Genomic DNA, 16106 nt, shown 5'->3' with positions numbered 1-16106 from the left:
AAATACCCTTGTCTTGGTTTAACTCCAGCCAGCAACTCAGTACCATGCAGCCACTTCCTTACTCCCTCCCTCCCTCCCTGGGATGGGGAAGAGAAACTCGTGGGTTGAGATAAGAACAGGTTAATAATTGAAATAAAGTAAAATAATACAAAATAGTAACAACAGTACTAGCAATGAAAAGGAAAGAGAGAAAGAGAAGTAAAACCCAAGAAAAAGAAGTGATGCACAGTAAAATTGCTCACCAGCTGCTGACCAATGCCCAGCCATTCCCCAAGCAGCCATCAGCTGCTCACAGCCACTCCCCCAGTTTATATCCCGGGCATGGTGTTCCCGGCTGTGGAAAATCCCCTGGCCAGCTGGGGTCAGCTCTCCTGGCTGTGCTCCCTCTCAGCTCCTCGTGCACCTGCTCACTGCCAGAGCATGAGACTCTGACAAGCCCCTGAGTGCAGGTGAGCACTGCTCAGCGCCAGCCAAGTGTCACGGTGGAGTCAGCGTTATTCCCAGAACTCCAAAATGCAGCACTGCACCAGCTGCCAGGAGGAAAATTGCCTCTATTCTAGCTGAAACCAGGACAGCTCTACACCCACACTGTTGAATGGCAGAGATATCTGCCTTACTTCCTTTCTGCTCAGAAAATAGATCTATAATCTGGTGTGGAAATACAAAGGCAAAGCTGTGTGTTACGATAGTCACATCTTCTTCGTGTCTCTTTCGTCACTGCTGTTTTAGACAGACTTGTTCTCAAGTCCCTCTAAAAGCTGTACAAAATAAAACTTTATTAACCTTATTTTATGTCTGAGGCTTGGTACAGTGGTCTGAAATTATAGTCGGGGATGGCTGTCATCCCACTTCACAGAATTTTTGTTCTTGATAGTAACCAGGGGAAGTAAGAGGAGAGGGATGTGTCTCCACTGGCCGGCTACCCCCTGAGTGCAGTGGGCTTGCCTCTCACTGGTGCTGCAATACCAAACTGCTGCATCTCCTGTGTTCTGTGTGCCCGTGCAGTGGAGATGTCTGTCTGCCACCACTGCCATTCTCTGCTGCTGGGCAGACTCGGGGGGCTGAGATTTTGGCTGGAGTTTCCTCTGTGGCTTTCCCTTCCTGCGTTAATTACCTGCTCTCGGCTCTCGCTGCAGCCTCCGGCAGTTCTGCTGTCCTGAATAACAACAAACAAATGTGCTAGGAGTTCTTTTTGAAACAAATGATGAGAAGTTGTATGACTGTGGAGATTAGCTTAAATAAGTCTTCTGAATTATTTAATTAATTACTTTAAGTGCCTCTGTTATAAACAATTTGTTATTCTTTTATGACTGACAGTACTTTTGTAGTTGCAAAATGAAATCTGGGCACACAACGCAACTGAAAAAAAATTCTCTACACTGAAGTAACAATTTAATTGTTTTAGCTTTTCAATACTTATTTTCTTTTCTATTTGTTTGGGGATATTTTTGCCTTGTTTTTAAGAACTTTATCTGTCATTACAACATACCAGATTTGGTCATTGAATTTAGTTTTCTATTGATGCTTACAGTTACTAAATCCCATCCTTTAACTTCACTGATGTTTTTTATACTCTGAACAAATCACCTTTTACTTCTGAATTATGAAGTTAGAGAAAAAGAACTCCAGTTTTACATTTCTGCAGCTGACTATTTAAAAATGAAAATCAGATTGTCTGCGACTGCTGTATTAACATTTTAATAAGTGTGTTGCATATTCATGTGGTAGCTAGTCATATGGCATTAATCTGCATTTATGTGTCTAATTGGTGAGATTTATTTTTCTCTTGTTTCTGATCTTTCCTAACTCCATGTTTTAATGATCACTGGAATAATTAGTCATGATGCTCCTATCCTTAAGGCTTCAGTGAGCTCTTCTAAATATTTACTCCTTAGGTTTTCTTGTTAATTTATAATTTAGTGATTTAGAGTTTGTTCTTTCCAGCTTCATTGCTTCATCTGCTGCAGCTGAGAAGCTCCATCCATGTGCATGGTTAACTAAATGATCTCTGGAGCCTTCTTCAGCCAAAGAAAAGCCCCACGGCAGAAATCTGGAAAGCCAGTGATTAAATATTTGCATTGTGTTTTCAGAAGAAAATACAGTGCAAAAATATTGCCCACTGGAGTGACAGGGATGGAGCTCACATCTGGCTTGTGCAGAGAAGTGATGCACAGCAATTGCTTGGGGCTGATTGCAGTGCACAGCAGCACATAAAGACACCTTTGCATGTGGCATTTCCTGCTTAGCGGGAGCCAAATGATGGGGTACGTGCTGCTGGAAGTGCTGGGGCTGCTTGAGCCTCTTTATTTCCTCTTCCTACAGCAGTTCTGTCCCCAGTTTCCAGTGGAGGGTTACTGGTGGGGGAGCATGGCTCATATTTACCCATAGCCAGCAGTAAAATAAATGGGTAGTCTGCTTGGTAGCTTCTTGTCTTTTTCAGTGCAGGAAAACATGCGCAGCTCTTAAGACTAATCTCATTTTGGATTATTATTTCTTTCCTTTTCCCCTTTCCCTTCTCTTCCTCCCTTGTAATCTGTGTCTTTGTACCTGTTTCCTTTTCTTTCTCCATCTCCTGCTGCTGCTCTGCACAGACTGACAGCTTTGTTTCAGACACCTTTCCTCTGCTGTGCCTAAAATAAGCACTGCTCTAGTTTTACAAGTGCACTTCAAGTGTGCCAGGCTTAGGGCTCTGAGCGCTTCATGCCCACCAGTGATTGTATTTGGGCTGTATGAGCCTCCAGACTGTGAGGGTTTGGAGCAGATCTGCTCTGTCCAGGACTGTCCCAGTGGGAGGGAGCAGGGTCATTCAGCTGGGGACGTGTCCACGTGGTTTTTGTGCAGAGTGGTTTGGGTCTGTAGGTACAGCTCTGACAAGCTGTGCTTTTGCAGAGAGCTGGGACCTGCACTCAGGGGCTCTCCTCAGCCATGGCAGTGTGCTGTCCATGGATAGCTCACTCATTTGAGTGAATATTTACAGGTTTGGGACTGTTTAAGGCAGATGAGTGACATAGAAGGAAGAAAATCATTATTGAAGAATATATTTTTGTCCCAGAAATATAAACCTCAGTGTCAGCGTGTGGGTGTCTGCATATGTTGATTCCTTTGAGCATGCTACTTTTGTATGTCAGTGTTTCCAAATTGTTAACAAAACCCAAGTTCAGTCTTCAGTTACCCCTCTGTGGTAACTATGAACATTGAAGCAAAGCTTCAGTTGCCAAACATTTTATTTTTTATTTTCAATTACAACTTCTGTAGGAATCATAACCGTCAGCAGGTGCTGCTCATTTTCTTTGTAATATTCAATAGAATGTTCAATACATTTTTAACTGTGGTTTGCAGTAAGATGTTGATTATTATACTCTTGTAACTGTTAAGAATTGCCTTAATGTATGAGACTTATGATTATCAGTTTCCTAATACTATTAGGGAAAAATCACTCCTTCACAGGATTCTTTCCCCTGCCTGGTGATGGTGTACAGTAGTAATTAAGATAATGTATTTTTTTTTATCAGCACTTTGTTGGTCTGATTTGTTCCATCCTACTTGTGGTTGATGGCAGATACAGCAAATTCAACTTAATAAATTAACTTTGAGATTTTCTTCTGATTAATTAGTGAAGTTGTCTAGCATCATTTAAGTTGAAAGTAACCTCTGCAAACAGAACTGCATACTGATGAGATCCATATAAACCTTAATGAATGCCAGCGTGGAAAACAACAGTGTTTAACGCATCAATTTCCAAAGTTTTGCTTTTTCTATTTGGACAAAGTATAGTGATTTATTTTGTGGTACTGTGTACCTTTTTCATTAAATTACCCTTAATAAGCAGGCTGCCTCTCTGTTTTGTCAGCTTTTCTCTGTGTGCCTGATGGCTTTCACCTACAGGAAAATATTTTTCTATCACTTTTTGTTCTAAAGGAAGCCTGGTGAACTGTTGTGTAGGTGTTTTGAAAGCATCTTTACTGACAGTCTCCAGTTATCCCAGGCATCCCAAGATGATGTCCTCTTACAAAAATGCACGTTTGATCAGCTGCTGCTTTGCTTCTGAGTGCCTGATAAATGGATACTGTGTTTTCCCCTGGCAGAAGTCATGACAGGGACGATTAACAGCTCTGCATCCAGTGATGGAATGGGAGCCTGCTGTGGTGGCTGCTGGACAAACATCCAGTGGCCTTCCTCCGCTTGTGGCCATGACATAGGACTTCTTGAGTTAAAGATCTGCCTTGGAAAGAGGTGGTATTTCTGAGCCCCTGTTGTTAGAATGCAAAGGGAAAAGTCTTCCTTTCTGATGAGATGATTTTGGAGTAGTTTCTTATACTCGGAGCTGACATTTTGTATGTTACAAGATGGCAGATGGGGGAATCAACTTGGTGTAGCATGAGGGACTCCTTGTCCAAGCAGTGGTTGTTTTCAGGCAGCAGAAGGGTTAAGGATGGTTGTAGCTGGAGTTCACATGAGGCGTCCTGCTGGTAGCTAAGCAGTGAGCTTTCCTAAACTGTTGCAGGAGTGACCTCTGACTGATCCCTGGATCCATCAGTTGCAGAGTGCTGGCTCATCCCTGTGCTCCTCTGGAGTGCAATCTGTCGTGTGCTGACCTCAGTTTTCCTCATTTGTGTTGGGAGATGTTGCTGACAATTAATTAATCTTGTCACCTTTTTACATTTTTACAGTCAAGAGCTGTGTTTTCTGGATGTAATCATAATGACAAGTGGTGCATTTTGTTAATTTAAGAAAAAAAAAAGTACATCTTCTGATTATGAGAGTCTTGCAGAATGTTTTTACCAAGCTGTTGAAGAGAAACAAAGGTTTTTAAGAACTTGGGCTGTTTTGGAGTGGTTCAGTTTGCAGCTGGAACAGACTCATGAGAATTCAGGTTCTGAATAATGATATTATTCATCTTTGCTTTGCATGTTTGATGAGCAGATGCCAAAGTTCTTTACTTTGGGAGAGAGGAGAGATCAGCATCGTTGCTTCCATTCTATAAGTTGGAGCAGACAGGGGGTTGGGAGGGCAGCTTTGGTGAGTTCACCAAGGTGGCAAAAGCAGAGCTGTGAGCCCCTGAATCAGAAATCCTGGTCCTGTGTCTGGTGACTTGGTGACACCAGCTTGACAGTGAAATGTGTGAGAGTAGAGTGTGTAACTGCCAGTGGAGTGCAGTTCAATGCTCTCAGTGTACAAAAATCAGCAAATGAGCTGCATTTTTCAAGCCCTCATTTCCTGCAGCATTAAGGGGTCTCTGTGCTAGGTAACATCTATAAACTCATAATAAATAATAAATATTCCTAATAACATTTGCTTTCACTGAGGTTTTCATGTCTTCCAGGCACTTTACAAGCCCTACCAAAGCCTGTCTCCTCTAATACTGGAGTCTCAGTTTCTGCTTGTGTAGAAGACAAGGCAGAGGTGGTGTGCTGTGGCCAGGCCTGGATCAGCCCAGAGCTGGTCCCAGGCACTGAGGTTCCTGTCACTGACCCTCTGCTCAGAACATTCTCTTTTCTCCAGCAGCTAAAGATGTCAGTGAGAAATGCTGTTAGGCTTAAAAAAACAAGTTAAACTGGAAATATATTTAGAAATGAGATTAAAGAACATGGTTTATTGGACTGATGTTTCACGCTTATTAAAATTGAATGCTTTTACAAAGACTTAATTAAGAATTAACTGCTTAGTCAGGAGCAATTGTTGTGACTCGAGGTTGCAGCTGAAGAACTCTCTGAATTGTTAATGTGTGGTGTCTGTGAAGACCGGGATGTATCAGGCCAGAGCATGTCAGACCCAGGTGGTCAGAATAAACCAATGGATGCAGCATGGGAAGGTGGAGCAGACACAGAAATGTGGCTGCTCTTGAGTGCTTGCTTCTGGGGCAAAGCACTTGTAACTCACTTTTTATTTTGTGTTCTTTTGCTCTTTGCCCATCACATCGCTACAGAATGGTTCAGAGCACTTCAGTCTCTGTAATCATCCTTGGTGCTTGCCTAGCACTTTGCACACTGGATATTTTACAGATGTTACCTTGTGAATCCACACACCAGCCCTTGGAGGGTGGAAAAAATGAATTCTCTGTGTCAGGCTGCACCTTTTGGGATGTGCCAGTGCAGGGGAATTTGGGGCTTTGGCACTGGGCGCGGCATGGTGGCGTGGCTCCGCGGGGGAAGGGGCTGTGCCTGCTGCTCAGACAGCCCTGCAGGAGGACATTTGGGAAATCAGGGGTGAGGGTAGAGCTCTTACCAGCTCTGCCTGGTTGCAGGGAAGGTGACCTCCCAGGGAGAGCAGCTCAGCAGAGAAGATGGCAAGGTGTGCTTGTGCAGCGTGGGCTTGGAGGAGGTGGAAAGTAAGAGGACAAAGCAGGGGAACTTTCCCATTCTAAGGGGGCCACTAGCCAAATCCAGAAACAGGGGATGACAGAATTTATTTAAGGCTGTGAAGAACTTCGAGATTAACATAGTTTATTCAGAAGGTTGATGAAGGGCAAGACGTTGCCTCCTGCTCTCGATGTGAGAGGTGCCAGGAGGGCAGCCCAGAGCTGGCTGCTGCTTTCCATCAGTCCAAGAGCATTAGAAAACTGCTGAATGAATTCTTGTTTGTTTATTTATTTATTGAACAGTTAAATTACTTCTGTTTGAAAAGCAAATCCTGGGTTTGTAGAGTTGCCAGGTTTTATAATGGCTGCTAGCAGATGCTGCATGCCCTGGGCTGAGTTTCAAAGGCCTTTGCACTGGAGGAGTGCAGCTGAGCGTGCACAGCCCTGTTTGCTGCCACACAGCACTGCCCTTAGGCAAAGGTGAAGCTAAATATATTGCACTGACTCGTGTTAAACCTCCCAGCACTGGTGGGTTTTACAGCTGCCTTTTATTTTAAATGGAGAAGCAATTTTGGTCTTCAAGAAAAACAAGTAATTGTTCACAGTGGGAGCATGGCAGAAAAGTGGAGCACAGCTGTCCAAAAAATGAACCTGGGACCTGCTGTGGCAGGGGACTGGGAGGGCAGCTCTTGAGGTGAGCACAGGCTGGTGAGTCTGCAAGGAAAAACTCAACCCTTGTATCACTCCAAAACCACATTGTGTGCTGAAAAGAGAAGAGTGTCCTGGAAAAAAAATGCAGCTATGGTTTGGTTTCAAGTTTACAGTCAGTGGTAATTTTAGGAAACACCATTTATTTCAGCATTTATTGAAATCAGACATATTTAGTGAGCCTTCAGAGGAGTTGTGCAAAGTCTTATTCATCTTACACCAAGGATTTGTCTTTCTGGTGCTTTATTGTTTGCCTGCATTCATCAGCTGTGCATCCTCTTTCCTGCCCTGGGAGATGCCAGTCCCTGGACACAGGGCTCCCTTTAGCCTGCTGGGGCTGGGAAGGTCCTTCCTAAATTTCTTAAGGAGTTAATCAAGCTTCTTTCCATGAAGCTCACAAAACATTCAATACTGCAGAGAACTTTTGGCTGTGTATTGATACCTGATGAAATCTGCTGGGTTTCACAAGAAAAGAGTTCAAATTTTTTTCTGTGGGTAATTATTCCAAAACTGAATGAGCTATTTGGAATATGTGGAGTACTAGGCATATTTTTCTTTGATTCTGTGATTCCTATAACAGCAGTACTTCTAAGTTACTTGGGAACATCAATAATTACCATATATAAAGTTACAGTGATATTTAGCACTTTCACACTGAATTAAGTGTATTGGGTATAAACTTCATTTATTTTGGCTTTGTTACCTGTGCCTCATGGTGAGGGAAATGATCATTATTTGACAGATTTTTTTTAGTCATGCTGTCAAAGATCTGTGAATGTTCTAACTGTAGATACTACTGGTTATTTTGGTCATATGCTGTCACAGATATACAATGGGGATGCTGAGAGATTGATTGCAAAAATAGCATGTTTACTTTGGTCAGAGTTTTGTTTATACTGCCGGAGACACTAAATCATGTCAGCTACATATGTGTACATGTATCCTTGAGAGGTTTGGAAATGCTTTAAGGTGTAAAACATGAAACATAGCTTAAACAGTGTTTTTATCGATCCTTAGTTAATCCTGTGTCTCTCAGAGAAGCTGCAGCTGATGAAAGAACAGCAAGATTTCAAACCTGCCAGCATTTCAGGAACAGCTGCTATCAGCAATGTCTTTAGTTGGGGTTTTTTTTGACCTTTCAGCAATGTCATTAGTTTTTCAGTTATTTCCTTGGGTTGGATTTCCTGCTGCCATAATTCAGCTGTAGGATGGCAAAGCACAAAGTTCCTTTTCTCTCTTTGATGGGCATGATGCACACTGGGCTTGGTGGTACTTGCGTGTGTGTGCTGAGAGCAGCATCTCTCCCAGACGTTCCCTGAGTCACAGGTTCCTTCCCTGGCAGCTTATGTCAGGTGTTTTGATCATTGAAAATTCACTGTTTTGAAAATGTAAAGCAATTTCAGGCTTACAAGTCTATCTTATCACCACAGAACTGCAATAGAAGAGCAGTAGTGAGATAAAGAAGACCAAACTCTCACTTCTAGTTAAATTAAAGCTATTTATTGTGTACTTGCATTCAGGCAGTAGGGGAGTTTTTGAAGAGCAGTGGTTAGTTTTTGAAGATCACAGCATCAGGTCTTTAGCAACAGTTTCTGCTGTTTTGAGTTAAATAAAAATGAAATTATCATATGCAATGGGGTTGATGCCCTTACCCATTACTTAAACCTGTTATTCCAAAAGAAGAGAATAAAGCAGTAGCAACTCCACAAGGGGAAGAAAAAAAAAGGAGAAAACAAAGAAAAGCCAGGAGATTTAATTAATTAGCCTTTTAGCACTGAGGCAGTGAGGAGAGAAGATGTCCTGGAGGTGGTGCCCTTCAAACCACCCTGACAAGAAGCTTCCTTAAAAACATCAGCACTTAGGCAGTGTCCTCAGGTTAACAAACATAAATGATTTGGGATCAAAGGCAATCTAAGTACTAATGTTCTTCTCATTAAATTGCCCTGTTATTTGCTTTCTTCTTTATATATTAAGAATATTGCACTCTGATCTTTTCTGCCAAGCTCATTTGTGTTATGACATGGAGACCATTCAGCTTTGAAGTAGTTCATCACAGCAAGCATTTCAAAGTCTGTATCAGAATCTTTCCAAATCAGCTGTTAGTGACACAATTTTTCCAGGGAGAGATGCTGGTAGCTTGGGTATGAATGGATTGATAGGAGTATTGAGGTTGATGTCAATGATTTCTGTGTTCCTTTTGATATCAGTAATTCTGTATTCCTTTTGTTTGTTTTCCCAGGTTGATGTTTGTGTGGAGGGTGTGTTTATATACATGTATTTAACATTATTTGCTGTGGAGTCATGAGTCTGAAAGCCAAGATCAAGTGATGCATCCAATGCATCAGTCATAGGAAGTAAAAAAAGCCCAAAAAAGTGTTGTGCTTTGATGGTTCCAATAGCTTTGGGCTTCTTTAATCCTCTCTGAAATGCTTGTTGATAGAGAGGTTTTTAACTTTTAGTTTCCTGCTTCAGAGAGAGATTTTCAGTTGGTACAGAGGAAGAAGGTAAACAAAGATACCTGTGAGGATTTTTTAGTCTGTATGTCTTGATTATCCTGATCTGTTTGGACAGTTTGCTGTGGAAGTGATGACTTGGATGCAGTAAGCTGGTTTGCTTTTTGTGGGAAGCAGCTTAAGTGGATGCAATTTTGAATGAAAATAGTTTGAAAATTTGAAAATAGTTTGAAAAAATATTAGCAACTTTGATGTTTCAATTCTTGCACTGGTTTTTCTTTTTGTTTTTTTTTTTGCCTCAATTTTTCCTTTGGTCAACTGAAATTGTTACAAGCTGCCCTGGCTAATGACAGCTGTCAATGGCTGGTCAGTGTTGTTGCAGCACTCTGTACAAATTGGAGGTACCCAGTGAGTCTTGCTCTTGCTTCCAATATAGAGAGGAGCAGTTCATCCACACTGAGCTCTTCTGAAAGCATCTATCATGCATTTTTATAAAGTACAAAATTTAAAGTAGCCAGTGCTATTAAAAGCATTGCATTAAGATATATACTCAACAAAGGGGTTTTTTACCTCTTGAGAACAAGGTGATGTTTTTAAAACCACTTGCTGGTTTCTTGTGTGTTGTCATTTCCTTCATAATCTGCAAAACCCTTTTCTGCATGTGAGGTATCTCAAGACAGTTTGCAGCACTCTTTCTTCCTCAGTGCGGAGCCTTCTTGGAGCAGCAACTATCTTCAGTGTTAAATTTTGCAATGTTCATTCAAAGCATGAGAAGCCCCTGTTGCTATGTAGGCTGTAATCTCAAGCTTCCAGCAGCTAGGTAAAACTACATCTTTTCAGTTTTGGCTCTCTGACAGTGAATTTCCTCATAAACATATTGCCTGTCAACAAAATTTTGTAGATAAAGTGAAGTTGTCTTTAAAAGTTACCAGCCTATGCAGAAATATGGTTCTGCACTGTTTTTTGTGGTAGAGAACGCCTTAAATTGCCAGTTAGGTGTTGCATAGTCTGTCCTCAGTCTTGTATTTATCGAGAAATAGCTGTTAACCTCCCCTGATTCCCGAAGTACAGGCCTGAGAGAATTTATACAGACGAGGTCTGAACCAAATCCTGTGCTTTGCAAGCAACCTCAGCCTGTCATTTCACATTTCAGCTCGTGAAGTGTCTGGGCCTGTCATCTTAAAATGGCTCTTTTAATGTAGGTTTGTCGTTTCTTTATTCTTCTGCCGTTCAGAAGCAGCAGAAGCTGAATGTGATCCTGAACATAACGTGGTGTTTCCATGAGTGGTAAATTGCTCCCAGTCAAACTGTTTCAGTCTTATCTTTTCAAAATAATTTGGCTTAATATTGCATCACAGTGCTGTAGTTCTGTGTGCTAGGATCTGATTGCTCTCTGCCTTTGGGGAAAGAGGGCTCCTCCACCTCTCATCTCCCAGATTGCTTTTCCTCATTTCTGTTTGCAAAAGCATAATTAAAAATGTTCCCTACATTCAGAAGTAATCAATTTTAAAATCATCTATTTACATGTTTTAAGCAGAGAAAAAACTGCAGGAAGATGAAATATTGCATAAAAAGTGGCATCTGGCTGCAAAGAGGTGTCACACATAAAGCTGTTGCCCTACTTACTTGTTTCATTGGCTGAAAGTTATAATTATAGGTTTTTTTTCTGACTGGTGACATGTTAAGTACTCAAAATGTCAGGTCAAAGGTGAGGGGCTGATGTTTAAACTAAAAATAACTTTAAAGGTGTAGTATATATCTGAGAAAGAACTTGAGTGGTGTCACTTTTGTTTTCTGGGGATTTTTTCCTTTGTCTTGGTCTTTCAAATTTTGTTTTGTTTTTAGCACAGCCTGATTATGAAAATTTCATTTGACATAAACAGAGGCTATACCTGCTTATACCAAATAATAATAAAAAAAATTCTCACTACATTTCATACACCATCCAAGGGCCTTTGATGCCGGTTTACTTGTTATTTTCCTTTTATGTGTGGTGGGTTTTTTTCCTTTAAAGTTTTATTCTGTTGAAGAGCTTTGTGCTGAGCTGGCACAGCTGCCTGGCAGGACCACTGCACCTCCTCCAGGACTGAATGTGGCAGGATGTCCCTAAGCCAAGCCTTGCCTGGGGCTGTGGCGGTCAGAGCCCGTCCCCTGCTGCTGTTGGGTTGTGTGACACTGCCCTTTCCCTGCCCGGTGTGATCTGGGGCTGTTGTTGTGCTTTCCTTTCTCTCTGGCAAGAAGCACAATGATAATATGCTAGAGGATGGGCTCTGCAGTGTGTTAAGGCAGAACAATGGATTAATTAATGTACTGGGGGAGACAAGAGCAGCCCTGAGCGTGGATGGAGTGCTGCAGAACTGAGGAGCCTTTGTTTGCCCTGGTGGCTGCTGCAGACACAAAGTCCCTGCAGGAGGGACAGCAGCGATGCTTGCAACTCACACAGAGCAAACCCTCTCTTCCCTAGGCCAGTGAATGCAATGTGGAATTGTGTATGTGCTTAGGAATGGAATAATGGATCCCTTATTCCTGGCACATGAGTCTGTGAAAAGGAGAAGTCTTCATATCTTATGACATGGGGGAAGGAAACTCTGGCTAATTAGCAGCAGTATTGTTGAGGAGAAATAATTTCAAACTCATTTTTTTCATTACTGTCTTTGTAAAAGTGGAACTCCTGGTAAAAGACTAAGGAGTGCAAAGCCAGTGTGTGTTTTCCATGCTCCCACATGTGTCCTTCAGGAATGTGACAGAATGAGACACCTTTATTTCCATGTCTTTTCTTGGCAAAACAGCTTGGTTTTTATTGACAGTTTTGTCAGAAGTCTGTGTGAGTTTGCATTCCTTGGTTTTCTGAAAGCTTTTTGTACTTTGGGAACTAAAAAATGTAAACCATCAGAGGATCCATTTCACAGAGCTTCCTCGGTCTTCATATATTTACTGATATTTAATACGTGAAACAGCTGGTGATCTACAAAGGACAGTCTTGTTATGTTGTTGCCTATCTCCTGTGTTAGGCAGTCCCTGCAATCAGACCAGAAGTTTCATATTTTCAAATGGCATGGGGTTTTCTTTTTTGTATTTCAAAGAGCACAGGAGGAAAATAGAGAGAATGGTGCCAATCCTATGAAGAAGTGGTTGGTTTTGACTCACTGCAGAATCTGTCTGTGGGAGAGGAAAATTGTTTGTTACCAGTTGTCCCATTTAGATGTGCATTTTTAGGCATTTACTTGGATTTCTCCTGCGTCCTGCTGCTGCTCTATTTGAGCAGGAGGATCCATAAAACTCCTGCAGCTTCCTGAGCCACAGGCTCTCTCCCACACACCTCTGTCTACCACGAGTGAACTCTGCGAGGGGGAACGGCAAAGAAACAAGAGTGTTTCTTCTTCATTTTCCAGCTGGAAGTCTTTATTTTTACTGCAAGCCATCCCAGGCACACAGACCTCCCTGCAGATCCTGCAGAGAGGCTTGATGGCCACTGTCACACGAGGTCTCACCAGAGGGAGGGATGATCCCTGTGGCCAAGGCTGGCGTCTGGCAGTGGGTCTGTGTGACCTGCACTGCACAGCCTGGGTTACCAGCTGAACTCTTCTGCCTTCCCCTGACTGACAGCTTGCTGTGCCTGAATGTGAGAGCTGTGAGAGCTGTAGTCATTCACACCTACTGCATGTGTTACATGGAAGTTGAGAACATAAAATTAGGTTGCTTTGATCTTCTTAACACTTTGCTATTAAATTAAAATCAGCGCTCAGCCATTCCAAGTAAATTCTTTTTACCAAAATGTGGAATATCTGCCTCAACTGGTACTTTAATTTGTTAGACAGATACTGCCTTGGCTCTCCCAGGGATGGGTGACAGAGGCTCCTTCAGCCTGTGGCTGTGAGCAGCACAAAGTGGTGCTGGAGCTGTGCTCTTATCTGAGAGCTTGGCATTGTTCTTGCAGAATGAGACCTTGAGATTTGCAGGTCTGTAAATAATTGTTACCCAGAGCCTGTGCCCACAGGTGATTAACTGGGCCTAACTCAGCAGTTACTGTGGGAACTTGTCCAGTTTATAGTGCCCCCATATCTGTGGGACTTAAATTGGCTTGCTTTGACAGCAGAGGTCAGCGGGTGTGGGTGATGTTAGTGCTGCTCACAGAGCCCAGCCCTGCCCGGGGAGAGCAGCTGGTCAGCAGCTCCATCCTCAGCAAAGCAGGGCAGACCAAATGGATGTGATGAGAGTGCTCAAGCCCAGGGTGGGGGACAGAGCTGGTCACTGTCCTTCTGCCAGGTGGGAATGCCTGGCCAGGCACCCAGGGTGTCTGAGGTACCTCTGGGGTTGTCACAAGATGGACAGCATCCTGGGAGAGAGGAAGGGAGGAGGAGGAGCTCTTGCCTCTGGGGCCATGGTGCATTGGAGGTCATGCTGAGGGACATGCACACAGTCCTGTCCATCTGGGGCTGGTTCTGTGTTGGGATACCAACGTGCTCCTAGGCATGACACCTAACACCAACGTGAGGCAAAATCACCAGCTTTTGGCTAAGGTGGACAGGCCAAACACAGAGAAGAACTCATATAATTTATACATGTTTGATAAATAGCTTCATTGTTTCATCAGCAGGGGTTTTTCTATCATCCCAGAAACAGAATCCAGATCTTCTGCCAGGCCTTTAGGCTACAGAAACCATAGGTGGCTTTTCCATGCATATGTCTTTGATTTCCCTGCACAGCAGTTCCTGATGCCACTGGCAGGCCCTGCAGACTGTCACTGAGGTGCCTGAAATGTCATTCACAGCTCCTGTGCTGTAAGGACAGCCTGGTCTGTACCTTGCCTGTGCTCTCTGTGTTCCAGACCCAGCTCTGTAAAGCTTTGGGGGAAACTTTTATTTATCCTTTTCCTTCCTTTCATGTTAGTATGTAAAATAGGATTAAGCTTACCCAACTCATAGAAATACTTCAAAATACTTTTTTTAAAACTTAATTTGCTTTGAAAATGTGAAAGCTTTATAAAGCACATATGGTCTTTATCTGAAAAGTTTCAGGCTCTATTAATGTTAATTTCTGTGTTATTTTGTAGTGTGTTGTTTCCACATATAGCTTTATACACAGAGTTCTCTGTGTGTTGAGAGAAAATTGTTTTAGGACCAAATGGAAATTATTCTTTTTTACAAGAGAAGAATTTTTTCCACAACAAAGGGACTGTCTTCACTCCAGAGCTGCTACCTCTGTCCTGAACAGCCATGCTTGAATTTTTCAGATTCAGAACAATTCTGGGACAAGCTGGTGATTAGAGCAGAGGGACGAAAGGTTTCTGTGGCTGACTCTGCTGTTGATTTTGCCCTCTGTAAGATGGCATTCGTGATCTTTACTAATGGCCACAGACTCTGGGTGGAAGTAGCTGCAGAAGCATGCAGTGCATAGCAGTAGGAGATGCTTGGCTGTGACTCTGGGTGGAAGTAGCTGCAGAAGCATGCAGTGCATAGCAGTAGGAGATGCTTGGCTGTAGCCAGGCTCCCTGAGCAGCTCTGCTGGCTGGCTGGCCTGCCCAGCAGCGCCCATCCTGGAGGAGCATCCTGCTGGCAGGAGTCCGGCCGGGCGGCGCGGTAGCCGAGCGCCTCGTGTGTGCCGCCTGCACTCACCTTGTGCTGAGCTGCTGACAGCCAGCGTGGAGGGGCGGCTGCCGAGCTGGGGACACAGGAAAGAAGTGTCCTTCAGAGAACAGCTGGGGATTCACGTGTGTTTGTGTTTCAGAGACGAGAGAAACCAGTCCATCATTGTCAGTGGGGAGTCTGGAGCTGGAAAGACTGTCTCTGCTAAGTATGCCATGAGGTACTTTGCCACGGTCAGTGGATCTGCCAGTGAAGCCAACGTTGAGGAGAAGGTCTTGGCCTCCAACCCCATCATGGAGGTAAGAGAGCTGCTGCACCAAACCCCATCCTCCAGCTGCAGTCATTACTGGGACAAACATTCAAGAGAGGGAGCCATCCATGCTTCCTAAAAACATTTATAAATATACATTAAAATTTTGTGTTCAATCCATTTACAAGGAGTTGCTCTAGACATCATTTATGAGAGACTGAGAGAAGATGGGAGGTAATGTTGCAATATTGTTAATGTATTTCACATAAAGTAATTCTAATGTGAATACTGCTTTAAGTCTCTTCAGCTTTGTAACTGGTAGTTCCCAGACTGCTGGCCAAGTGCAATTGAGGAAGACTGGTTTTGTGTGTATCCAAAGAGGATAAAACTGTTGGTCTTACCCACCAAATATTGTGCAGTAGATTGTACTCTGCAGTGAAGTAAAGCAAATGTTGAATTTTAGGAAATAAAATTAGAAAAGAGAGACTGAGGAAACAAAGGTGCATGGGATGCACACCATTTCTTTCAGAGGAAAAAAACATATCAGAAGACATAATATTGCTATAATTAGCTCAGACTCATGTTTCAGTTCTGGAAACTGTTGTAACCAACTATAGTCAAGTCCCAAGGCTTTGGGGGGCAGGTGCTGGCAATAGACTTTGAGAGGACATGTACAATTCCTCCTGCTTCAGGGTCTCTGTTCTCTGGGAAGCTCATGACATAATTCTGATGTCACAGCCAAGCAGAAAAGATTTCTTAGACGTATCTGAATTGTTTCTGATGTCTTTGCCTACATATATAGATTCAAGTTG

The 16106-nt window shown here is 42.9% G+C and overlaps 1 protein-coding gene across 4 annotated transcripts in view; it reads left to right on the top strand.

The window, feature by feature from the left end:
- The window catches only part of MYO5A (myosin VA), a 99842-nt gene that overhangs the window by 27923 nt on the left and 55813 nt on the right, over window positions 1-16106 (top strand). For all 4 annotated transcript variants that reach the window (XM_041469098.1, XM_041469096.1, XM_041469095.1 and 1 more), the window contains exon 5: window positions 15187-15343. In XM_041469098.1, coding sequence (XP_041325032.1) covers window positions 15187-15343 — 157 coding nt within the window. The remainder of the gene's footprint in view (window positions 1-15186; window positions 15344-16106) is intronic.

This window comes from Pyrgilauda ruficollis, unplaced genomic scaffold, assembly GCF_017590135.1.
Source record: "Pyrgilauda ruficollis isolate IOZ18807 unplaced genomic scaffold, ASM1759013v1 scaffold23, whole genome shotgun sequence".
NCBI lineage: Eukaryota > Metazoa > Chordata > Aves > Passeriformes > Passeridae > Pyrgilauda > Pyrgilauda ruficollis.
The sequence above is the reverse complement of the archived record's forward strand: the minus strand, read 5'-3'. Positions and strand labels throughout refer to the sequence as shown.